At 43.5% G+C, this 26,792-nt stretch overlaps 1 protein-coding gene across 2 annotated transcripts in view; it reads right to left on the reverse strand.

Moving 5' to 3' along the window:
• Positions 1–21,697: 21,697 nt before the first annotated feature.
• SLC30A9 (solute carrier family 30 member 9) overlaps positions 21,698–26,792 on the reverse strand; it is a 57,664-nt gene continuing 52,569 nt past the window's right edge. For both annotated transcript variants that reach the window (XR_012158682.1, XM_073342157.1), the window contains one exon: positions 21,698–26,645. Coding sequence is in view for 1 of the 2 variants with exons in the window: in XM_073342157.1 (XP_073198258.1) it covers positions 26,601–26,645 (45 nt within the window). In the remaining variant the exon portion in view is untranslated. The remainder of the gene's footprint in view (positions 26,646–26,792) is intronic.

Consider the following 26,792-nt stretch of genomic DNA (forward strand, 5'->3'; position numbering starts at 1 on the left):
ACTTCTAGTTTCATTTGTTCTGTTGCATAACAATGCACAATAAAAATTTGTCAGTTAATAGTTTGCTGGGTTTTCTGAACAGGTCATTGAGTCAAAACAACTGTATTCACTATTTGGTCTAAATATTAATATATTAATAGATGAAGGGCTGTGTTGCTGTCTTTTTGATTAAGTGTTTTTATAGTTTGAAGCATAGTGGGGGAGCACAAATAAATACAATTAAATAAGAAAACAGTACAAAGGCAAGTACAATATAAAGCCAAAATTCACCATGACATAAAACATTTTACATTTATTCACTGCTGTATGTTGGAAGAAAACGTAGAGAGAGAACCCGACTGCAAACTGGTTCTTCGATTAAGGCTGTGATTTTCAAAAGAAGGAGCCCAAATTGCATTTCTGTTCAGTGGAAGTTGAGTGTGTCACTCCTTATGTGCCTTTGAAAATCACAGCCTAAGTTCTTTCTGTAAGGGAGTTACAGCCTTGATGACAACAAATGGTCACATCTCCAAACACTTCTATTGAACTGGGGAAGGGGAAGAGACCTGCGCCATTATAGACAAGGCTGGGCACACGGCTTATGTGTAAGATTGCCAAACAACTTCCCATTGTAGTGCCACATTTTTAGTTTCTTATGACTTTGCCAAGCTTTAACAGCATGGGCTGAAATTTTCCATGCCAAGTGCCTACTTCAGGCTGAATTTGTTTGGAAATGTTCAGCTAACACAGTTCAGCCATTTCAGAGAATGACATTAGGGGAAATACATTATTTTGCCCATGTTAAAAAATATCTGGCAACCTTTTCTTTGAACAGCTCTAGCACCCCCATGCTTTGGAGCAAGCACTTGAAATCTGGCAGGGGATTTGTATCGGAGATGTATTTTTTGCTGTTCCCATGAAAGTCTGACCAAATTTGGCAGTTATAAGGCTTTTGGCCAAGTTATAAGCCAGTTCAGACGTGCTCAATAGAGACATCTTCAATTTTTAGCCGCTAAATCTCCAGATTTTGCCCTCCCCTGCCATGCTCAAGCCTCTCTGATTTCCTAATGTTGACCAGACTGCATATGCAGGCACCATCCCTTCAGAGCTCCTAAGGGTGACTGGACTGTGCATGTGCCGTCCACACAAAGCGATTGGGCCCATCAGTTCTACCTGCATTATTACCACAGAGCAACTGAGCATGCTCCCTCCACACCAGAGCTAGAGGGGCTCAAAGATTTTCTCAGGAATGACGGCTCAGGCTGGGGTGAGGCTGGCCCCTGCAACAGGGAGCCTGTCCTTCCTGTGCTTTCAGCAACGCCCTGCTGGCATCCAGGCAGTGTGTGGAGGAGGAAGCCCTGTGAGTTGAATACAGGGAAGACAGTAGCTGAACGAGGAGAGAGAAAAGAGTAGATTGGGACAAGTAGTCTGGTAAGAGTGGGACTGTGGGCGGGGGAGAGAAAATGGGACTGGAAGCTATTTGGCCAGGGAGGAAACAGATTGGATGAGGAGCTTTGTGCCACAGACTAGAACTGGTGGACAAGGAGACCACACTACACTAATGCACACTGGGGAATTTTTGGCGTGCGCTAGCAGAGTCGACATGAGCCAGTTAGCGTGCAACACGTTGGTGTGCTTTAGAAATCATACCCCTCTAGTGCCCATTGCCATGCTGTGTAGACAAGCCTGGGGCTAGGAATCCGTGAGGGAGAGGTGGAAGACAACTGAGAAGGAGCTGGGGGGCAGGGGAATAAGTAGGACTGGCTGGGCAGAGAGTCTGGAACAGGGAGCCAGAGATGGGATTGGGGTAGGACAGAGAGCCCAGAGAGGGAGCCAAGGACAGGGAGCCAGTAAGGGGGACAATGAGAGAGAGAGAGAGAGAGAGAGAGAGAGAGAGAGATCAGATGAGGAACTGTGAGGAGGTCACTTGGATTGGCTGGGCAGTTGGGCAAGGAGATGGACTTTGTGTGGGGAGGAAGAGAAACTGGCATGGGATGGGAGACTGGGACTCAGATAAAGAGCTAAGAGGGGGAGAGTAGGACTGGCTAAACAAAGAGATTGGGACTTGGAAGAGAACAGCAGCAGCCTGGGATCAGACAGGCAAGGAGCCTGGGATTGGTCCAGGAGCCAGGACTGAGGAAGAGACAGAACGAGGGCAGTGATAGGTTGGAGGTGATGGGGGAGAAGGAAGAACAGGCTTAGGGAAAACCAGCAGAAAAGTCTGCTCCCATTAGATCACATTCCCCTCCAAAGCCTGGAACGGAATCCAAGATTCCGGAGTCTCACCATTCCCCCTCTGCTTTCAGCAAATATCTGTACAACCCACTGCTAAAGTGTGTCTCATCTACCTATAGTGCTGGTCCACAGAGGATGGCAACCTACTACTGCTGTGAGTTACTCCGTTGGCTCAAGTGAAAGAGTCTGTGCAGCGCAGCTAAAGGTTCCAGCCCTGCTGATGACCCATGTGGGTGTCAATATGATGCTACATAAGGGAATTTCTGCCTTAACTTTGCTTTTTCTACACATCAAAAAACTGTTAACATTATCAACATTGTAAAGTCAAGGACTCACAAGTTAAGTAACCTTAAGCCTGACATTTCCTAATTGTGAGTGCTGGACTTTGACTTTGCACCCTTAATAATTTTCTTTTAACATAGTTTTTTTTTTTTGCATGTGTGTATGTGTGATTACTTTATATAGCTGTGAAACCATTTGCTGCAGTAACATGAGGCCATTACAGCATCCACAGAATTGAAGGGGGAAAGCAGAAATATACATTTCTGCTTTATGCTGATGAGACTCTGCTGCTGGTATCCAAGCCAAGACCTTAGTCCCTAGATCATAGAACCATAGAGTTAGAAGGGACTGCAAAGATCATCTAGTCTAAGCCCCAGACAAGAGGCAGAATTTGTTGAGTCTAAACCATCAAAGACAGATGGCTATCCAACCTCCTTTTTTAAACCTCCAGCAAAGGAGCTTCTATGGCCTCCGTAGGCAGTCTGTAATAGTCTTCCAACAGATATCAGGGAAGTTAAAATCCCCCATTAATAATGCATCCGATGAAGTGAGCTGTAGCTCACGAAAGCTCATGTTCAAATAAATTGGTTAGTCTCTAAGGTGCCACAAGCACTCCTGTTCTTTTAGCTCGGTTGTGTTAGCTAACATTGTTACCTGTTTGTAGCATGCCTCATCCACTTCCTCTTCTTGATTGGGTGGGCTATAATAGACCTCCACCCTAACATCGCTACTATTCTGTTCCCTTATTATCCTCACCCAGAGACTCACAGGAGGTCTGCTGCTCACAGCCTCTTGGAACTTCGGAGAAGGTGTATACATTCTTGCCATGCAGAGCATCCTACTTTGTCCCCATACTCATCCTTCTGGAACAAGGTATATCCCTCGGCGCTGGTACTCCAGTCATGGGAGTTGTCCCGCCAAGTCTCTGTAATGCCAATTAAGTCATAATTTTCTTCATGTACCATGACTTCCAGTTCATCCTTCTTGTTCCCCGTACTCCCTGCATTGGTATACAGGCATTGTTTTACTTGTCTTCATATAAACGTTTGAGCTGTTGTCCAGAAAGAACAAAATATGGACTGAATCACAAATACTTATATTTTCGGCAGATGGATATTATTTGTACTACGCTAGCGCCTAAGGCTTTATTGTAGCAGGCACTGTACAAACACCCATTGGAAAGACAGTCCATGCCTCAAAGAGCAGACAATTTAGCTTGTAATGGAACAGAGGAGGTAGAAAAAAAAAAACACAAATGGGGAATGAGTTAACTGTTAAATGAGGCAATCTAAGCCCATTGGTCAGACTCTCCCACTCGCCTAACCTTTGTTAGCCAGAAGTGTAAACTGCTTCCTTTTGCCTCTTGGGACTTAAATGGGCAGACAGGTCTAAAAATGCATTCACACGATCGTGGTTTTGAAATGACTGATATGGTCAAAAGATACTGTGTGAAGCAGGAGATTGAGTATCTGAGAACTGAACAAACATGCTGATTTATCACTGGCCCTTGGTAAAACATGTAAGTGTAATTTTTATCCCACTTCCTTTATGTACATACCCCCTTTCTTCTCTCTAGCCATAGTCCTTATTTTTGAAGTTAGAGGTTGGATAAAATTTCCATGAGTGCCTACATGAAAATGTGATTTTAAATGTGTTTAAAATTTTCGAGTGGAGGGGAAGCAAAGAGAGTTCATGTCTACAGAGAAACTGCACATGCCATTAGATAAGCATGTGACGGAGAGACTGTGATGGAGAGACTGCCGAGACTCATCAAGCCCTCGGATCACTACCCCTTCCTGCTTCTCCACGTGGGCATCAATGATACTGCCAAGAATGACCTTGAGCGGATCACTGCGGACTACGTGGCTCTAGGAAGAAGGATAAAGGAGTTTGAGGCGCAAGTGGTGTTCTTGTCCATCCTCCCCGTGGAAGGAAAAGGCCTGGGTAGGGACCGTCGAATCGGGGAAGTCAACGAATGGCTACGCAGGTGGTGTCGGAGAGAAGGCTTTGGATTCTTTGACCATGGGATGGTCTTCCATGAAGGAGGAGACGGGCTCCATCTTACAAAGAAAGGGAAGAGCATCTTTGCGAGCAGGCTGGCTAACCTAGTGAGGAGGGCTTTAAACTAGGTTCACCGGGGGAAGGAGACCAAAGCCCTGAGGTAAGTGGGAAAGCGGGATACCGGGAGGAAGCACAGGCAGGAATGTCTGTGAGGGGAGGGCTCCTGCCTCATACTGAGAATGAGGGGCGATCAGCAGGTTATCTCAAGTGCTTATATACGAATGCACAAAGCCTTGGAAACAAGCAGGGAGAACTGGAGGTCCTGGTGATGTCAAGGAATTATGACGTGATTGGAATAACAGAGACTTGGTGGGATAACTCACATGACTGGAGTACTGTCATGGATGGTTATAAACCGTTCAGGAAGGACAGGCAGGGCAGAAAAGGTGGGGGAGTTGCACTATATGTAAGGGAGCAGAATGACTGCTCAGAGCTCCGGTACGAAACTGCAGAAAAACCTGAGTGTCTCTGTATTAAGTTTAGAAGTGTGAGCAACAAGAGTGATGTAGTGGTGGGAGTCTGCTATAGACCACCGGACCAGGGGGATGAGGTGGATGAGGCTTTCTTCCGGCAGCTCGCGGAAGCTACTAGATCGCATACCCTGGTTCTCATGGGTGACTTTAATTTTCCTGATATCTGCTGGGAGAGCAATACAGCGGTGCATAGACAATCCAGGAAGTTTTTGGAAAGCGTAGGGGACAATTTCCTGGTGCAAGTGCTAGAAGGGGAAAGGAGTCCAGGAGAGCTGGCTGTATTTCAAGGAATCCCTGTTGAGGTTACAGGGACAAACCATCCCGATGAGTCGAAAGAATAATAAATATGGCAGGCGACCAGCTTGGCTTAACGGTGAAATCCTAGTGGATCTTAAGCATAAAAAAGAAGCTTACAAGAAGTGGAAGGTTGTACATATGACCAGGGAAGAGTATAAAAATATTGCTCGGGCATGTAGGAATGAAATTAGGAGGGCCAAATCGCACCTGGAGCTGCAGCTAGCGAGAGATGTTAAGAGTAACAAGAAGGGTTTCTTCAGGTATGTTGGCAACAAGAAGAAAGCCAAGGAAAGTGTGGGCCCCTTAATGAATGAGGGAGGCAATCTAGTGACAGAGGATGTGGAAAAAGCTAATGTACTCAATGCTTTTTTTTGCCTCTGTCTTCACGAACAAGGTCAGCTCCCAGACTGCTGCGCTGGGCATCACAACATGGGGAATAGATGGCCAGCCCTCTGTGGAGAAAGAGGTGGTCAGGGATTATTTAGAAAAGCTGGACGTGCACAAGTCCATGGGGCCGGACGAGTTGCATCCGAGAGTGCTAAAGGAACTGGTGGCTGTGATTGCAGAGCCATTGGCCATTATCTTTGAAAACTCGTGGCAAACGGGGGAAGTCCCGGATGACTGGAAAAAGGCTAATGTAGTGCCAATCTTTAAAAAAGGGAAGGAGGAGGATCCTGGGAACTACAGGCCAGTCAGCCTCACTTCAGTCCCTGGAAAAATCATGGAGCAGGTCCTCAAAGAATCAATCCTGAAGCACTTACATGAGAGGAAAGTGATCAGGAACAGTCAGCATGGATTTACCAAGGGAAGGCCGTGCCTGACTAATCTACTCGCCTTCTATGATGAGATTACTGGTTCTGTGGATGAAGGGAAAGCAGTGGATGTATTGTTTCTTGACTTTAGCAAAGCGTTTGACACGGTCTCCCACAGTATTCTTGTCAGCAAGTTAAAGTACAGGCTGGATGAATGCACTATAAGGTGGGTAGAAAGCTGGCTAGATTGTCGGGCTCAACGGGTAGTGATCAATGGCTCCATGTCTAGTTGGCAGCCGGTGTCAAGTGGAGTGCCCCAGGGGTCGGTCCTGGGGCCGGTTTTGTTCAATATCTTCATAAATGATCTGGAGGATGGTGTGGATTGCACTCTCAGCAAATTTGTGGATGATACTAAACTGGGAGGAGTGGTAGATACACTGGAGGGCAGGGATAGGATACAATTGGAGGATTGGGCCAAAAGGAATCTGATGAGGTTCAATAAGAATAAGTGCAGGGTCCTGCACTTAGGACGGAAGAACCCAATGCACAGCTACGGACTAGGGACCGAATGGCTAGGCAGCAGTTCTGTGGAAAAGGACCTAGGGGTGACAGTGGACGAGAAGCTGGATATGAGTCAGCAGTGTGCCCTTGTTGCCAAGAAGGCCAATGGCATTTTGGGATGTATAAGTAGGGGCATAGCGAGCAGATCGAGGGACGTGATCATCCCCCTCTATTCGACATTGGTGAGGCCTCATCTGGAGTACTGTGTCCAGTTTTGGGCCCCACACTACAAGAAGGATGTGGATAAATTGGAAAGAGTCCAGCGAAGGGTAACAAAAATGATTAGGGGTCTGGAACACATGAGTTATGAGGAGAGGCTGAGGGAACTGGGATTGTTTAGTCTTCAGAAGAGAAGAATGAGGGGGGATTTGATAGCTGCTTTCAACTACCTGAGAGGTGGTTCCAGAGAGGATGGTTCTAGACTATTCTCAGTGGTAGAAGAGGACAGGACAAGGAGTAATGGTCTCAAATTGCAGTGGGGGAGGTTTAGGTTGGATATTAGGAAAAACTTTTTCACTAGGAGGGTGGTGAAACACTGGAATGCGTTGCCTAGGGAGGTGGTGGAATCTCCTTCCTTAGAGGTTTTTAAGGTCAGGCTTGACAAAGCCCTGGCTGGGATGATTTAACTGGGAATTGGTCCTGCTTTGAGCAGGGGGTTGGACTAGATGACCTTCTGGGGTCCCTTCCAACCCTGATATTCTATGATTCTATGATAATAAGGGGCTTGGTTTTTTTATAGAAACATTTTATTCATGTACAATGACTCCTTTATTTTTTTTTCCATGACTGACAGCTGGAAATGCGTCCCTCAGCGTGACTTTCAGCAGACTTTCACTGATCAGAAGCATGAAAACCACTGGGTTGTTTGCCGTTGATATGATGGAGGGAGCACAGTGCATCATGGGATGCCGATGCAATACTCCCATTCTCCCCTGTGACAATGTTTTGGTCCCACGAAGCATTGCACAAACTTCCCAAAACACACTGCTGCAAGTTGCAATTTGGGACAGCTACCCACCATGCACTGCTTTGTGCATCGATGCAGGCATTGCTAGTGAGAACGCACTCCATTGAGACAATGAGCATGGTGTGGCCATGCACAATCGACTTAATTAATTCAGAGGTTTGAGGTTGAATTAGGTAAAGTTGACTTAATTTTGTAGTGTAGACAAGCCCTAAAATGGAAACATCTAAGCTCAGTCCCGCTCTGGGTGCTGGGCACCACACATTAGATATTCTCACACAAAAGCCTTTAGAGTACAGTGTGGGTCAAATTTCAAGAACCTTTTCTCCATTCTGCCCCCTATGCTTTGAAAGAATCTCTCCTTAAAACCTACCTTTGCTGGGAGATCTACAAATCACCACCGTCTGGCATTATTTAGGCTGGCAATCACTACAGACACAACTGGGCCTCTACTCTTACCTGTCTCTACTGTTACCTATTTCCTTATCTGACAATCCCTTCATCTCTTTACAGCTCACCCCAATTTGTCAGTTTATTCATCTATTATATATTGCCTATCATGTAGACTGTGAGCTCTTGGAGGCAGAAACTAATTTGTGTTATTTGTTTATACACCACGTAGCACAAATTGGCTCTAAATTCTTATTTGGGGTACTCGGGCAACAGAACGAGAAGGAGAGAAAGAAATCCAGGCACTTCAAATCAATTTTAAATTTACAAGAATCCCAAACCTTTTAAAGTATGGAAATGAAATAATAAGTCAGCCAGGCTACTTTAACTGTCTCTGTAGGGATGCCCTAAGAAAATTAGAAACTCATTTACTTGTCTATTCAAAACATGATCAATACCCCCACAACACATCTTTCAAGATCCCTGGATCCTACACTCACCTGTCACAACACGTGGTATAATTCATCCAATGCTCTAAAGGATGGGATCACTAGCAGAATCAGAATGCTGACAACTAATGAGTGCCATTAAAGATTGACAAGCTAGCAAAAAACAATAGCCCCATAGTACCCAACATCTACAAGAAGTCACCAGGAAGGGTGGTGAGAGAACACAGGCTGCAGTGCCAACACTATGCAGACATCATCCATATATCTTCCAGCTCTCCCAATGCAGAGCCAAAATCAGCAGCCGGCCAAAGCTGAATTTGGGCAAGGCTAAGGGGACATAGGCAGGAAGAGGGAACACAATTTGAAGAATTTGCCTCCTCTATAACCTCCCCCCATTATCAAGAGCATCTGCCCTCAGATTGTTAGGTCAGTCTACAGCCTCCCTTTGGATTCCTCAATGTCATTGGATGCCCAAGTAGACCCAGCATCAAAAGATGCCCACTTCCATCTGTAACTGCTTGGAAAATGTCACTCCCATCCTATCAGGCACAGATGTCACCATGGTGATCCATGCATTTATGACCCCCCCCGCTTGGTTATTACAACTTGGACTTAGAAATGAAGCAACAAATCCCAATAAAGCGCCAACTGGTACAAAATGCAACAGCCTCTCTGTTTAGCACCACAGGTCCTTGTGAACACATCACCTCAGTGCTCTGCTCTCTGCACTGGCTCCCCCTTGAGTTAAAATTCAGTGCCCTAAAATAACTTTCCATGGAACTGGCCCTCTGTGTTCAAGAGACCACCAGTCCCTCTGCAAATGTCCTACAACAGTTGCATCCCACTGGAGTAACAGAACCATTGAACAACACAGGGAGGCTTGCAAGTGCAGGAGACAGAACTTTCAAAGGAGCTGGACCTGAACTATAGAATTCACTCATGCAAGAAATAAGAATGACCACAGGCCTCACTGCATTCAGATCCACGTGTGTTACCGCTAGTCACATTGCTTAATGCACTTGAAGAAGGCATGCTGGTATCTCAGTGAAGGAGATAGTATGGAACCTGAAGAAATGAACTTTGCATCTACTTCCATTCAATTTAGCTTTCCCTCAATAATTTCTTCTCTCTCCTCCCCCGCCCCACACAAACCATGTATTTATCTTACAGGCTGGGATCAAAAGTAGGGATCAAAAGTGTTATTTCTATTTGTAAATACTGGAAATTCTCCGATACTACCGTGATGGGCACCAGGTAAGTACCTAGATAGAAGGTTTGTGCATTAGGTTGTATTAAAATGACACTAATACAAAAATAATAGATAATATCCATAATTTAATTTCAACATAAAAAGGACTCCCAGAAGACAATATCTAAGGTCTACCTGAAGGAGGAGGAAAAAAAGTATTTGGGGGAAAAAATGAGCCTCCTTTATTATAAGCATTATAAAAAACAATAAGAAAATTCAGCCTTCAAAAGCAAGCAGTCACATCACCATCAGTGCCATTAAGCGGCATCTTTTCCTTGCACAAAAGACCCTATAAAAAGCAAAGCACTCAAAGCCCCTGATTAAGCTATTTACTTCTCCCCACTTAGAAAAAAATATATTTCCAAGACAGAGGCAAAAAAATTTAAATAAAAAGAATCCGTCCCGATTTTGCGGAATGAGCACTCTGTCCTATTTATATTACAAGTGTGCACATACTGCAGAACCAGCAGACACGTCACTTCATACATGCTTCTGTGCTCCTCTCTCCCCAGGGCTCTAATTAAAAAAACCCAAATGGACTTCTTTGGGTGCTGTTTCTGTCTGGAATGATCTCAGACATCTGCATGAAGTTAGTACTATGTAGTTGATGGCAGGATGGGGAGAGGAATTGTTTAAAGCAATACATTTCTAAATTAAATAAACAGCTTATTTTTTCCAGAATAGCAATTTATAAGTACACTTAATTAAAACAAGGGTTCTTTTAACTTCCCCAACTGAAATTCTGATAGAATCAGAGAATCATGGGACTGGAAGGGACCTCAAGAGGTCATCTAGTACAGTCCCCCGCACTCGTGACAGGACTAAGTATTATCTAGACCATTCCTGATAGGTATTTGTCTAATCCCTCTGGAATACATCCACAGCTTGGATGGGTCATTCAGTCCTTTGTTCAGAGCTTCAGTTTGTAGCAAAGTTCCTCCAGAGGTAAGAAGCAAGATTGAAGACAAAATGGACTATAAGAAGGCAGCTACCATCTTCTTTTGCCATGCGGCCTGTGCTTGGATTGAAAGCCTTAGAGTTTTGTCATAGGTATGCCCCTGCCTGCCTTGCTGAGTCAGAAGGTGGTTTTCATTGGTCAGTTGTATAGCTGATGGTCCTTAATGGGCCATCAAGCAGGCTAGGCAGTGCTGATGCCAAACTGTCTTGGGGTGTCACCCAGGAGCATAGCACCAGTTTGAAATACAGACATGCATACATAGCTATAACTCATAATACAAAAGTGATACAAACACATAAATGAGATTATCGCATCTGGCAAATTATAGCATTTTTGCAGATACCTTACATGGTCTATCTGGCATAACATTACAATTGTACAATATTGATATTCATAATATCCTCAAGTGTCACCCAGATTCCATACAGCTTCACAAACCCCTATCCACAAGGCTTGTAACCTTGTCAATGAAAGCTGTCAGGTTGGTTTGACAGGATTTGTTCTTGACAAATCCATGCTGACTGTTACTTATCACCTTATTATCTTCTAGAAGTTTGCAAATTGATTGCTTAATTATTTGCTCCATTATCTTTCCAGGTACAGAAGTTAAACTGACTGGTCTGTAATTCCCCAGGTTGTCCTTGTTTCCCCTTTTATAGACTTGGCACTATATTTTGCCTTTTCCAGTCTTCTGGAATCTCTCCCATCTTCCATGACTTTTCAAACATAATTGTTAATAGCTCAGACATCTCCTCAGTCAGCACCTTGAGTATTCTAGGATGCATTTCATCAGGCCCTGGTGATTTGAAGACATCTAACTTGTCTAACTAATTTTTAACTTGTTCTTTCCCTATTTTAACCTTTGAGCCTACCTCATTTTCACTGGTATTCACCATGTTAGACATAGAAAAGTTGTGGGAGATAGATATATTAGCTCCAGGCTAAACAAATCCCTGATACCAGGATAAGTGAAATGGCAGCTGCTCCAGGTCAATTAAGACACCTGGGGCCAATTAAGAACTTTCCAGAAGGCAGGGAGAATGCTAGGTTGATTGGGACACCTGAAGCCAATCAGGGGCTGGCTGAAACTAGTTAAAAGCTTCCCAGTTAGTCAGGTGGGTGTACATGTCAGGAGCTGTGGGAGGAAGTTGTGCTGTTGGAGAGACTGAGTAATACACATGGTATCAAGCACAAGGAAGGAGGCCCTGAGGAAGTGAGGGCTGCTGTGGGGGAAGTAGCCCAGGGAATTGTACAGGTCATGTTTCTAAAAGGTCAGCTACCATAGCTGATACTATTAGGGTCCCTGGGCTGGAGCCTGGAGTAGAGGGTGGGCCTGGGCTTCCCCCTGCCTTTGTCCCCTGATTAATCCGTGAGACTGGCAGACAACAGAGACTGTGCAAGGAAGGATAACTTCTCCTCACCTCCCTTGCTGGCTTATGATGAAAATGGCTCAGTAGACTGACCTTTGTCCCTAGCGAGAGAAGGGTTATGTGGAGAGTCACACTGAGCCTCTGAGGCTAGCGAAATCTGCCAGGAAACGTGGGACGCACGGAGGCAAGGACAGAGCTTTGTCACAACGCCACCAAACTTCTTGATGAAAGAACAAACAAACAAAGAAGTCATTAAGCACCTCTGCCATTTCCACATTTTCTATTTTTTTTTCCTCCCCTCATTGAGTAACGGGCCTACTCTGTCCTTGGTCTTCCTCTTCCTTCAAATATATTTTTAGAATATTTTCTTGTTACCCTTTATGTCTCTAGCTAGTTTGATCTCATTTTGTGCCTTGGCCTAATTTTGTTCCTACATACTTATGTTATTTGTTTATATTCATCCTTTGTAATTTGACCAAGTTTCTACTTTTTGTAGGATTCTTTTTTGAGTTTTAGATCATTGAAGATCTCCTGGTTAAGACAGGGAGGTCTCTTGCCATATGTCCTATCTTTCCTACGCAGTGGGATGGATAATTTGCTCTTGTGCCCTTAATAATGTCTCTCTGAAAAACTGCCAACTGTCTTCTATTGTTTTTCCCCTTAGATTTGCTTCCCATTGGATTCATAGATACTAAGGTCAGAAGGGACCATTATGATCATCTAGTCTGACCTCCTGCACAATGCAGGCCACAGAATTTCACCCACCCACTCTTATCTTCCAACTCCCTGAGTTTGCTAAGGTCTGCCTTCTTGAAATCCATTGTCTTTATTTTGCTGTTCCCCCTCCTACAATTCCTTAGAATCATGAACTCTACCATTTCATGATCACTTTCACCCAAGCTGCCTTCCACTTCCAAATTCTCAACCAGTTCCTCCCTATTTGTCAAAATCAAATCTAGAACAGCCTCTCCCCTAGTAGCTCTCTCCACCTTCTGAAATAAAAATGGTCTCCAATACATTCAAAGAACTTGTTGGATAATCTGTGCCCTCCTGTGTTATTTTCCCAGTAGATGTCTGGGTAGTTGAAGTCCCCCATCACCACCAAGTCCTGCGCTTTGGATGATGGTTAGTAGTTTTAAAAAAAGCCTAATCCACCTCTTCTCCCTGGTTAGGTGGTCTCTAGTAGACCTATATCATGACATCACTATTTTTATTTTTTTTACCCCTTTTATCCTTACCCAGTGACTTGCAACAAGTCTGTCTCCTACTTCCATCTCAACCTCAGTCCAAGTGTATACATTTTTAATATATAAGGCAACACCACCTCCCTTTTTTCCCCTGCCTGTGCTTCCTGAGCAATATGTACTCTTCTATATTAATATTCCAGTCATGCATATTATCCTACCAAGTCTCTGTGATGCCAACTATGTCACAGTTGTGTTTACTTGCTAGCATTTTAAGCTTTTCCTGATACTTTTCCCATTAGTATACAGACATCTAAGATACTGATTTGAGGCAGCATACCTCCCGGGATGCCATGTCAGGGCGACAGATGGGTGCCTCCATCCCCCTCAGAAGAGTCACCAACCACCACTACCCTACGTCTCCTCCTGGGAGTGGTGGCTGCAATGCTCCCAGCCTTGGGGGTACATGGCTTCTCCTCCTCCACCTGTGGGGGTGATTCCTCATCTCTCATTGCCAGGGCAGCATATCCGTTTTCCATTACCATGGTGGGTGGGTTGGGAGTAGGGGTGGAGCACTGCCTGCTGCCAGAAGTAACCAGCAGCCAGTGTCCTCCCTGTGACAGAGCCATATCTTCCTCCTCTGGTGCCATGACAGCAGTCCTCTCTAGCTGGATAGCATCCTCAGCCTTGGATGTCTCCATATGAATACACTCAAGGAATTCCTCGTAGGCACGGATGCTTCTCAGCCTAGCCACCTCCTCCTGTAGCTCCCCCACCTGCTTCCTGAGAGATTCCACCAGCAGGCACCTTTCACACTGGATGGTCTCCACAGCCTGGCTTTCTGAGAGTGGGAAATGCAGGCCACAGTCTCTGCAAATCCACACCAGGATCTGGGTACAGGCATCCAGGTTGTCTGTCTGGATATAGGCGCAGGTGGAGGAGACAGGAGCAGCATTGGCACTGGCGAGGCGGCCCTTCCTAACCAAGGCGATAATATTGATTCCCTCCCACAAATCCCCTCTCAAGCTGCCCTGTTTGCTAGTTCCCCTTGGTCACTTAGCCCCTGGCTTTTAAGGCCTTCCCTCCTAGGTCAGCCCTACCCCCTTGTTAATCACACAGGGGAAGGGTGATCACAAGGCTGATCGAGGTTGATCAAAGATGATCCAGGGAACAAAGGTTCAAGCAGTCCCCAGACACAATCTCAACTGACACAGTAACTGAAATAATCTGAAAGAGAAAAACACAAACAGCCAAGCATACTCACTCGCCCCAAGGTTAGTACTCACACCTTGTTCGTTCAACAGGAGGAGCTCCTTCTCCTCTCAGACTCCCCTGTTCCAGTCCTCTGTTCTCTAGCAGATAATGGGGTTAAAAACCTCTTTGACCCTTCTCAGCTTCTAGCTGGACCGTTCATCAGTTTGCGTCTTGACTTTTCTCCAACTAACTGTCAATGGGTTTGTACAAGTCAGTTAGGTCTCAATATTACACCTGCTCATGCTGACATTTTTCCCCAATATGGTAAGTATTGAAATGAAACATTAGGGTGGTAACTCTCTCCATGCTCCAAATGCACTCGAGGCCTCCTTCCTTGGCTTCCTAGCCCAACCTCTTCTGAAGGTCCCATTCTCCCGCCATGGCACTTCAATAACTGTTTTTCCAGCAGCTTGATGCCCCTCCAGTCAGTCTCTTCATACAAGGTAGCAGAGAGAAAGGGATTAAACAAAAAACCCTCCTCTTGCTCATCCTGTTACCAAGGGTGGGGAAGTATTAAATTCTGGGCTGCCCAAGACACCTTTGTTCCTCAAAGGCAGAATTAAAGAATAAAAAGCATTTTAAGGAAAATCAATAAATTTCTCATGACTGCCAATGTAACAGATTGAAAAAAGATATTTGTCTGATGAACAGGGTTTAATAATCCTTACTCAGCTATGTGATTTCCAGGTGGATGATACCTAGCTTTTTCCTGGGGCTTGGGACAGCTGTGCTGGGGAATTAGTTTCCAGCTACATGTCAAATAAGGATTATTGTATGGAGACAATTGAGCTCAGCCTCTAGGAACCCACATTCACTTGTTTGTATACCGAAATGCAACCTGTCTCCCCTACTAGCTGTTTTTGACCTGACCCTCAGATCTGGAACCAGGATATAGAGATGATTCACACTGGGAGTTCATGTCAAGGAGGGAACCAGCATGGATTTGGCCCATGCAGGGAGTCTGAATGCTCTGCTTTGTGGGAGGCACCTCATTGCATTAGGGGAGGGAGAGGGCCAGGATTGAGAGAGTGGTATTTTTAAGGTCAGGCTTGACAAAGCCCTGGCTGGGATGATTTCGTTGGGGATTGGTCCTGCTTTGAGCAGGGGGTTGGACTAGATGACCTCCTGAGGTCCCTATGATTCTATGGTCAGAATTGAAGAATTTACTTTCTGTGAGCAAAAAGCTGCCAAATTATTGTGAGACTAAGGTCACAGACCACTTTTTAAAACTATTTTTCAAATGACAAAATATATAGATAGTGTGGCTGTTCCTAGAGATTCCAGTTATTTCTAGAAGAGGTTGTGTCCAACCATTCATTCATTCTGAATCCTCAAATTACTGTAATATGCAAAATGCTACTCTGTACTCAGAATGGCCAGCAAAACTGTCCAAACCTGCTTGGTATCTGCCTAAAGCTAATGTTCTCATCTGTTTTATCTTAGAAAAGTAAATGTAAATTGCTCTGCTCAAATTAAAGCAGAACATATCTTTGTCATCTGTGATTTATTTCAGAGTAGCAGCTGTGTTAGTCTGTATTTGCAAAAAGAAAAGGAGGACTTGTGGCACCTTAGAGACTAACAAATTTATTTGAGCATAAGCTTTCGTGAGCTGATGAAGTGAGCTGTAACTCACGAAAGCTTATGCTCAAATAAATTTGTTAGTCTCTAAGGTGCCACAAGTACTCCTTTTCTTTTTGTGATTTATTTAACATTTTTACTGAAGAATAATTAGATTCCATTGATTTTTACAAGATACTATATGTGCCAATGTTAAGCGTGCAAAATAAAATACATATGCAGAGATAAATATTTATTAATATGATGCCTATGCCTGTCAGTCAGCATGATTCTCAGACTTAAAGTAACTGAAATACAGCAAAATAAAAAGCATCACAAGAAAGCTTCAGAATAGTGGGAACATGCATTTGTTTGAAAGATTGATGTGGTTACATGGAGAAACATAAGACACTGATTTTGGGGTTCTCAATAGAAAGATCTCTTCCAGACACATAAGTGAAGAGGTCCAAAGTGATGGCTTTCAGATTTGTTGCAGTGGTGGTCATGATTAAACAAATGAATTTTCGTGTTCAATATAGCACATTTCCACTTCAATAAACCAAATTTTTGCATAATCTCCTTGCAAACTATAGTTGCCACATTTATTTTCTCCCACACTAGGAAAGCATGTTTTCTTCTGCTCTAAGATTTGAAATTATCCTAAAATAAATCTTTCTTTAATAAATCCACTTTAAATTTGGGTTAGAAAATCAACTTTGTCTTAGGTCAGATGAGAGCATGGAAGAGAGTGAGTGTCTGATTGGCTGCTAGCCTGCAGGGGGCGGGCAGTAGGGTGTCTGTTTGTTTGCGACAGGGAAGCCTGGCTGTTTAAAAATAGCCAGAGCTTCGCGAACCAGCTGAGTGGCAGAGAACCAGCTGAGCGGCGGGGACAGCAGAGCAGCTCACAGCAGGAGTTTGCCTGGGAGTTCGCCTGGAGGGAGCCCAGTGAGGCTTACGTCTTGCAAACTGCTCTGAGGAAGCTCATAGTAGGAAGGTGATATGGAAGGGGGGGGTTCAGCTGTTGTGACCTGCACTGGATGTGCCATGTTTGTCTTTCTTCCACAGGACAGAAGCGACTTTGTCTGTACAAAGTGCAAGCTGGTCTCCATATTGGAAGAGAAGATTGAAGGTCTGGAGCAACAGATAACAACCCTGCGTTGCATACGGGAAACTGAGGATTTCCTGGACGAAACTCAGGATAGGCTTCTAGGGGCACAAAGCTCTACAGATATAGAGCAGGTTGCACAGAGGAGCCAAGAGGCCAGTGAAGAAGCTTGGCAACATGTGACCTCCAGAAGAGGTAAGCGGAATGTCCGGGTTCCAGTAACACAGACACAGGTAACTAACCGCTTTCATGTTCTCTCCACAGGTATCGTTGCGGAGAGTGGACCAGATGATATGTCTGGGGCGAGAAAGCAGAAGGAGACTCCGCTGGTTGGAAGGCATGAGATGCGCTGTCCTGAGGTTGGGGGTTCCACGACCACCACCCCCAAGAGGAGAAGGCGGGTGGTGGTGGTCGGGGACTCTCTCCTCCGGGGGACTGAGTCATCTATCTGCCGCCCTGACCGGGAAAACCGAGAAGTCTGCTGCTTGCCAGGGGCTAAGATTCGCGATGTGACGGAGAGACTGCTGAGACTCATCAAGCCCTTGGATCGCTACCCCTTCCTGCTTCTCCATGTGGGCACCAATGATACTGCCAAGAATGACCTTGAGCGGATCACTGCGGACTATGTGGCTCTAGGAAGAAGAATAAAGGAGTTGGAGGCGCAAGTGGTGTTCTCGTCCATCCTCCCCGTGGAAGGAAAAGGCCTAGGTAGGGAGCGTCGAATCGTGGAAGTCAACGAATGGCTACGCAGGTGGTGTCGGAGAGAAGGCTTTGGTTTCTTTGACCATGGGATGGTGTTCCATGAAGGAGGAGTGCTGGGCAGAGACGGGCTCCATCTTACAAAGAGAGGGAAGAGCATCTTTGCCAGCAGGCTGGCTAACCTAGTGAGGAGGGCTTTAAACTAGGTTCACCGGGGGAAGGAGACCAAAGCCCTGAGGTAAGTGGGAAAGCGGGATACCGGGAGGAAGCACAGGCAGGAATGTCTGTGAGGGGAGGGCTCCTGCCTCATACTGGCAATGAGGGGCGATCAACAGGTTATCTCAAGTGCTTATATACAAATGCACAAAGCCTTGGAAACAAGCAGGGAGAACTGGAGGTCCTGGTGATGTCAAGGAACTACGACGTGATCGGAATAACAGAGACTTGGTGGGATAACTCACATGACTGGAGTACTGTCATGGATGGTTATAAACTGTTCAGGAAGGACAGGCAGGGCAGAAAAGGTGGGGGAGTAGCACTGTATGTAAGGGAGCAGTATGACTGCTCAGAGCTCCGGTATGAAACTGCAGAAAAACCTGAGTGTCTCTGGATTAAGTTTAGAAGTGTGTGCAACAAGAGTGATGTAGTGGTGGGAGTCTGCTATAGACCACCGGACCAGGGGGATGAGGTGGATGAGGCTTTCTTCCGGCAGCTCACGGAAGCTACTAGATCGCATGCCCTGATTCTCATGGGTGACTTTAATTTTCCTGATATCTGCTGGGAGAGCAATAGACAATCCAGGAAGTTTTTGGAAAGCGTAGGGGACAATTTCCTGGCGCAAGTGCTAGAGGAGCCAACTAGGGGGGGCGCTTTTCTTGACCTGCTGCTCACAAACCGGGTAGAATTAGTGGGGGAAGCAAAAGTGGATGGGAATCTGGGAGGCAGTGACCATGAGTTGGTTGAGTTCAGGATCCTGACACAGGGAAGAAAGGTAAGCAGCAGGATACGGACCCTGGACTTCAGGAAAGCAGACTTCGACTCCTTCAGGGAACGGATGGCCAGGATCCCCTGGGGGACTAACTTGAAGGGGAAAGGAGTCCAAGAGAGCTGGCTGTATTTCAAGGAATCCCTGTTGAGGTTACAGGGACAAACCATCCCGATGAGTCGAAAGAATAGTAAATATGGCAGGCGACCAGCTTGGCTTAATGGTGAAATCCTAGCGGATCTTAAACATAAAAAAGAAGCTTACAAGAAGTGGAAGGTTGGACATATGACCAGGGAAGAGTATAAAAATATTGCTCGGGCATGTAGGAATGATATCAGGAGGGCCAAATCGCACCTGGAGCTGCAGCTAGCCAGAGATGTCAAGAGTAACAAGAAGGGTTTCTTCAGGTATGTTGGCAACAAGAAGAAAGCCAAGGAATGTGTGGGCCCCTTACTGAATGAGGGAGGCAACCTAGTGACAGAGGATGTGGAAAAAGCTAATGTACTCAATGCTTTTTTTGCCTCTGTTTTCACTAACAAGGTCAGCTCCCAGACTGCTGCGCTGGGCATCACAAAATGCGGAAGAGATGGCCAGCCCTCTGTGGAGATAGAGGCGGTTAGGGACTATTTAGAAAAGCTGGACGTGCACAAGTCCATGGGGCCGGACGAGTTGCATCCGAGAGTGCTGAAGGAATTGGCGGCTGTGATTGCAGAGCCACTGGCCATTATCTTTGAAAACTCGTGGCGAACCGGGGAAGTCCCGGATGACTGGAAAAAGGCTAATGTAGTGCCAATCTTTAAAAAAGGGAAGAAGGAAGATCCTGGGAACTACAGGCCAGTCAGCCTCACCTCAGTCCCTGGAAAAATCATGGAGCAGGTCCTCAAAGAATCAATCCTGAAGCACTTGCATGAGAGGAAAGTGATCAGGAACAGCCAGCATGGATTCACCAAGGGAAGGTCATGCCTGACTAATCTAATTGCCTTTTATGATGAGATTACTGGTTCTGTGGATGAAGGGAAAGCAGTGGATGTATTGTTTCTTGACTTTAGCAAAGCTTTTGACACGGTCTCCCATAGTATTCTTGTCAGCAAGTTAAGGAAGTATGGGCTGGATGAATGCACTATAAGGTGGGTAGAAAGCTGGCTAAATTGTCGGGCTCAACGGGTAGTGATCAATGGCTCCATGTCTAGTTGGCAGCCGGTATCAAGTGGAGTGCCCCAAGGGTCGGTCCTGGGGCCGGTTTTATTCAATATCTTCATAAATGATCTGGAGGATGGTGTGGATTGCACTCTCAGCAAATTTGCGGATGATACTAAACTGGGAGGAGTGGTAGATACGCTGGAGGGGAGGGATAGGATACAGAAGGACCTAGACCAATTGGAAGATTGGGCCAAAAGGAATCTGATGAGGTTCAATAAGGATAAGTGCAGGGTCCTGCACTTAGGACGGAAGAACCCAATGCACAGCTACAGACTAGGGACCGAATGGCTAGGCAGCAGTTCTGCGGAAAAGGACCTAGGGGTGACAGTGGACGAGAAGCTGGATATGAGTCAGCAGTGTGCCCTTGTTGCCAAGAAGGCCAATGGCATTTTGGGATGTATAAGTAGGGGCATAGCGAGCAGATCGAGGGACGTGATCGTTCCCCTCTATTCGACATTGGTGAGGCCTCATCTGCAGTACTGTGTCCAGTTTTGGGCCCCACACTTCAAGAAGGATGTAGATAAATTGGAGAGAGTCCAGCGAAGGGCAACAAAAATGATTAGGGGACTGGAACACATGAGTTATGAGGAGAGGCTGAGGGAGCTGGGATTGTTTAGCCTGCAGAAGAGAAGAATGAGGGGGGATTTGATAGCTGCTTTCAACTACCTGAAAGGGGGTTCCAAAGAGGATGGCTCTAGACTGTTCTCAATGGTAGCAGATGACAGAACGAGGAGTCATGGTCTCAAGTTGCAGTGTGGGAGGTTTAGATTGGATATTAGGAAAAACTTTTTCACTAAGAGGGTGGTGAAACACTGGAATGCGTTACCTAGGGAGGTGGTAGAATCTCCTTCCTTAAAAACCTCTAAGGTCAGGCTTGACAAAGCCCTGGCTGGGATGATTTAACTGGGAATTGGTCCTGCTTTGAGCAGGGGGTTGGACTAGATGACCTTCTGGGGTCCCTTCCAACCCTGATATTCTATGATTCTATGATTCTATGAACTGTCTCGCTAATTTAATCAGTAGACTCTTTCCCTAGCTCTACTTCCTCATAACAATTTTGTTAACAAATACTAGAAATACAGAATTTTGTCCATATGCTTTATCAGTACAAAACTTTAAACAGGGAATAAGAGCCTCTCCCTGAATGGTTCTTGGTGGTTTTGAGCAGTGTTAGAGAAAGAATCTGCCCTCAAAAGTGCACAGAGTGTAGCCTGGAAAACTGCTGCTGTACTTGCTACGAACAAGGTTTTTCCTCTCCATGTTATTTAAATAAATGTCAAATCCTTGAACACGACACTTAGTACAATTAATGGTTTAAAGGGATTTGCAAAAAGTTATGTGACTGGGCACTTCACTTTGTCCACAGAAGTTTAGACAACCTGAAAAGTTAAGGATTGGAATTTCTTCCAGTCATTCTATTAAATATTGGTGTGTTCACAATATAATGCAGTGATCTTTGGAACGCTATTTATTTCTTGCTAATGGGAGATAACTGCTTTTAATGTGTCCACAAGATGGTGCTTCAGTTGTTTTGTTGCTGTAAGGTGTCCTTTTTTAAAAACTTCCTTCAGTTCATTCCAAATTCCTTTTATTGGACTGAGTTACATGATTTAGGTGGCTAAATCACATAATACTAGTGTTTTCATTCAGTGTTTGTGCCCATAGTTGAGTGTGCTCTGAATCGATCTTGTTGAAAAATAAATCCTCAAGTTTCCTCAGTGCAGTGCCAATACTAATATCCCTTCCTGCAACTCGCTGTCCGCTACCTCTTAAACAGCTTGCCAACAGCTTTGAGAGAGGGATATTTACTCACACTGAGATTACTCCATCATACTTAGCAGTAGGGCCCGGAATTTTCCATCCCTGGCTGCTAAATAATTAAATCTGTATGATAGACCACCTTAGACAATTTCTTGTCTTATACTACTGTACCTCAAACTTTTGAAATAATAATCTGTGCCACCTTCATCTGGTCACCTCAGTCAAGAAACAAATGGTCAGTCCCTTAGATTGGTCACCTAAGACAGTTTTCACCATATAAATCTTTCCAGTGAGACTGAAAAAAGTATCTGTTTCACCCAATCATTATTTTAAAGAAATAAAAATGTTTCAGAACAGTCTCTCTTTTGCTTAGCATCCAGATATTAACTACATTGCATTCTGTGTCCTTGTTAGATAATTTCTTATGGTCTATTTTTCCATTCAAACTAATATTACCTGATTTCTTATCTCATTGTCTATATGATGAATTTGATGTTAATTTTTTCCACTTCCCATTTTTATTTTGTTTCCATATTTTTTCACATTACCGCTTATCTTGGTAAGTCTTCATTCCTTTTCTTCAAACACACTTCAAAAAGGTTAGATTTATCATATTCTCTCAAAAACTTGCTAGTAGGATAAAATGTCAGGAGATTCCAGACCTTCAGTTAGCAGAAAGCTAATCTAAGTCACATTCCAAATGTGGATGTAGTCCACATACTTTTCTAGCATGTGTGAGTATTAAAGAGGAGGACACACCACTGAGAATGTCGGGGTCCTGTGACCTGTACCCTTGCAACAGAAAAAGCTGAAGAGCTTATGCTGAGCCTCTGAGGGCCCCAGGTGGAACAGTACCAGACAACTGAGGCTTATACTCTTCAGGGCTTTATAGATAGCAACCAGCATCTTGAATTAAATTCCATTGTGAACTGGGAATCAATCTGAAGTTCAGCGCACAAGTACAATATACTCCTGCCAGTCTGCCCTACTTAACTGTCAAGCGCTCCACACATACTGCACCAGCTGAAGTTTCTGGATAGCCTTCAAGATTAGCCTCAAGTCGAGCTTTGTTGGACTAGTCCCTAGCCTTGAGATTACAACTACAGATAACCATAGTGAAGGTCCCATCTGAACGGGAAAGCATACGATCTCATGTCCAGCGTCAGAAGACAAAGTATTCAGGAAATTTCCATAGAAGTCCAAGAAAAAAAAAAAGGGAATCCAATGAGACCTTAAAACTGTGAGCCCTCACTAGTTGCAGTGGTTAGACTCTTTCCTCAAAATATATCTTTTGTGTCAATCAGCATTTCTTTAATGTCATCCAGATTGAATTATGAAATATCATGCAACTAATGAGAATGTATTTCCCACAAAATAAATGGATAGAGTTGTCTGAATCCTGTTTTGCAAAATAAAGGCTGTAAGGCCAACAGAATCTATAAAAATAAATATATTCCATGGCTTTAAGAGACAGAGGAAAATGTATTGAAAAAATCCTAGGACAAACATTTTAAATTTTAGCTGATTCCTTGCTCCATTGATTTTATCACTCTTTCAAATCAGAGATAATATTAATTGACAAGTTAAGGTGTCACATCTATGGTTCATGAAGAAAACACCCAATTCCTTAGTACTTTGCAAGTTTACTTTAATCCAAAATATCCTACCACGGAAAAGGACTATCCCAAAAAGCTTCCGATCAGAATACCGTAACAAGGCTAAACCAAATCCTGGACCCAGTTCAACCCGTTCTTTAGACTATGAAAGTACTGTAGCTTAAATCTGAGTAACAGTTTTCACTAAAAACATTTAACAGCAAGCTGTTAAAAGTTTTTTATATTATAATTTAATTAAATGTATTATAATTTAATATATTTTAAATTGCTACCACTTTAAAGTGCAATTCCCTTCTCAAAGTGACTAAAAATGGGGTACCAGGTTTATTATGCCAATTTCTTTATAAGTCGTGCTCAATGTAGAAGACGTTTTAACCAAATGCAAGCCATGAAAACCCATGCTGGGCTCTCAGAATCAAACTGGGGTCTTTCCTCATGCATCGCCACCAATGAAAGTGGCTTTGCAAATAAAATTAAGTTCTTAATGATGCCTGTGCAAACCTACAGCCTCCAATGGGGTTGCAAAGATGTACCCAACTGGAATTTAGTAAATCTTGTTGATGACAGAAGCAACAGAGTCCAGCTCCCTTTCTCATAGCACTGCAAAGACAATAAAAAGCAGTACAATCTTATTTTTGTCAGTGAAGTAGGCAGATATGAATCAGAATACATGCAGGGAGCCGCTATGATTGAGCAAGTACCCTTTTTTACACAAACACTTTTCAGAGTAGTTTGCACTTTAAGATTATGGGCTTAAGTTTCTCTATAAAGTAGATAAGGGAGCATTTCAGTACATTTCTAATATTTACTAACCTTTGGGGATGTTTCAGAAACACAATATACAAACTCCCCTTATAGATTACTGACTCCCATTCACGATGGTCCAGCATACATGGCACTTGTGATGTCACATACATACTGAAGAGTAATGGCCAGAGGCAATGTTCAGATTCTTGCCCTCCCTTCCAGGATTTTAAAATTTTTGTTTTTCTTCAGTAACAGTATTTTATAGTGCTTTATGGGAGGGAGGGGGGGAATAGAGAAAGAAGAGGAGATAAATAGGATTTGCCTTAATCAAAGTCAAGTTCCAGTGCTCTTCCTGGATGATTATGTCATCAGCAGAGTGCATGCTGGGATATAGAGAAGCAGACTTGAGAAAAAGACTCAAAGTAAACCATTCAGAATGTGCTAAAGTGTCCCTCATTAGTTATTTGGGAAACTACCCACACATTTGTAACATTTTACAAATATGTGAAATTAACTTTAAAAATATCACTTTATTAAACACATTTCTAATGTTCAGTCTTAAGTATATACTACAAATCTAATTAGCACTGCAGTGGGAGACAAAAATCAAGTCTTCCCTTAGGTTAAGCACTAATAGGCTATAAACAAATGACTGATGAGAAGAGAAGGAACAGGAATTATAGGCAAGGGTACTAACTAACCCTTCATTCCCAACTATGTAACGAAGTCATCCATTACACACATTACAGTACATAAAGCCTCATCTCCAAAAACTAAAATTTGGAATGTCATTTTATTTAAAATGCACAGCATGCAGTGTTTTGCAATTGTCAAAAGGCATGCTATTTTAAATTCTCATAATTCACTGGCAAATGACATTTTAAAAAAATACTATTACAAAGCATTTAATCAAATCCTGACATTTTGGTTTCCACCATTATCATTTGCTGCAATGCATATGATTTAATCTTAAATTGATTTTGATGACTTGTATTCCCTATCAACATTTCTGCCCTCAGTATGTCAGTCACTAGATTACCCACCAACAGATTCATCAGGATGCTCTTATTGCCACCTCTCTCCCATGAGCAATTTTCATGTTACTGAAACGTTTTAAAGTGCATAAAGGATTTTTCTTGGAGAAAGATTTATCGCTAATTATTCCATTAATATTTCAATTACTAGATTTGCATGATTTGTACTCACTAAACCTTTATTAAAAGATTATTTCTCACAGAGTCTGCTATGACTTGGATACCTATTGCAGAAAGCCTTATTCTAGAAACCCATTTTATAAAACACTAGAATCCTGCATTTCAAACACATCAATTCTATGCACTCAGTTTTGGGATTACTGACAGCCATGACACACATTTCAGCACAATTGTTTTACTTCTTCCACACAAAGGGGTTTTTCTGAAGGGCAGGGGTGCGGGGGAAAAAAGCAATCTACAATTCAGATTCATACAAGTAGTGCCTGTGTAAATAAATTAATATATCATCTTCACATCTGTTTAAGTATAAATATTTCTTGAATATGTTAAAACTGCTACACCACCTCTTGTTTTTGCTAGCAAAGATCATTTGCAGAATATTGCCTCTTAAAAGGATAAAAAGCCAAATGAAAAATATCAGAAAACTACTAAATAAATTTATATCCTCCAATGTTAGCAAGTTAAAGCAACAAAAAGGCATATGGGTGGGAAAAAGTCTGAAGAGAGAAAACCTACACACAAGACATGGCCAAGATCACCTACAAAAAAAAAAGCGTGTTGAGATTTCTACATCCTGCGCAGTAACTCAACATACTCTAGGCCAAGCCCAAAGCCAACTGCATTCAAGAGACTGATCTGATCCTCTGAGGTTATGTCAATAATTGCAACACTGGCAGAAGCATGTTTCCAAATCATGAAACTCGAGAAAAGGGCAGTTCTTTTTGGAGGGATTGATCTTAGAAGGGGGAAAAAAAAAAGACCATATAGCTAGAATATAACAACTGGTTCAAAGTGGTAGGTAGAACAAATGAAACAAAGTCTGTTCTAGCATTAAACATCTGTATCTTGCAAATACCTCCAATGGCTTCTAGAAGGAAGTAGTTAAATGAGTGCAAACTGATGTGTAAGTTGACAAAATATTGAAATAGGGAAACTATCTTCTGTGTATTTTCAGGCATTAACATTTGCCTTATAGAAACTAAAAGATCTAAGTTCCAAGTCCCAAATAAATTCACCTCTAACAGTCTCATGTAGAAATTATGCTAAGAAGCTTTTGTTGAACTGATCTTCCAAACGAAGTTGTTGACTTTGAATCTAAAGCTGTTCTGGAAACCGAGTCAGTAACAACAGTTCAGGAAGCCTACAGCATGAAGTAAATGAGGTATGGTATTGAGGTGACTGCAGTTTCAATAGCTATTCCATCTCTGTGCAAACTTGTTTCCAAAAGAGAGTACTCCAAGGATTTCTTCGGTCAAGTCTACAATATTTCCAAATCTACATGTCGAACATCAGGATTGCGTTGCTGAAACAAAAAAAAAACAAATTTTATTAATAAGCATAGACAATCAAATGTACCACGACAATGCTGATGACAAGACCTGCCACGATGTTGGCAACAAACAACAAATCCCTCCTCATGTAACATAGCAATTGTTTTAAAATGAAGACT

This window comes from Lepidochelys kempii, chromosome 4, assembly GCF_965140265.1.
Source record: "Lepidochelys kempii isolate rLepKem1 chromosome 4, rLepKem1.hap2, whole genome shotgun sequence".
Classification (NCBI taxonomy): Eukaryota; Metazoa; Chordata; order Testudines; family Cheloniidae; genus Lepidochelys; species Lepidochelys kempii.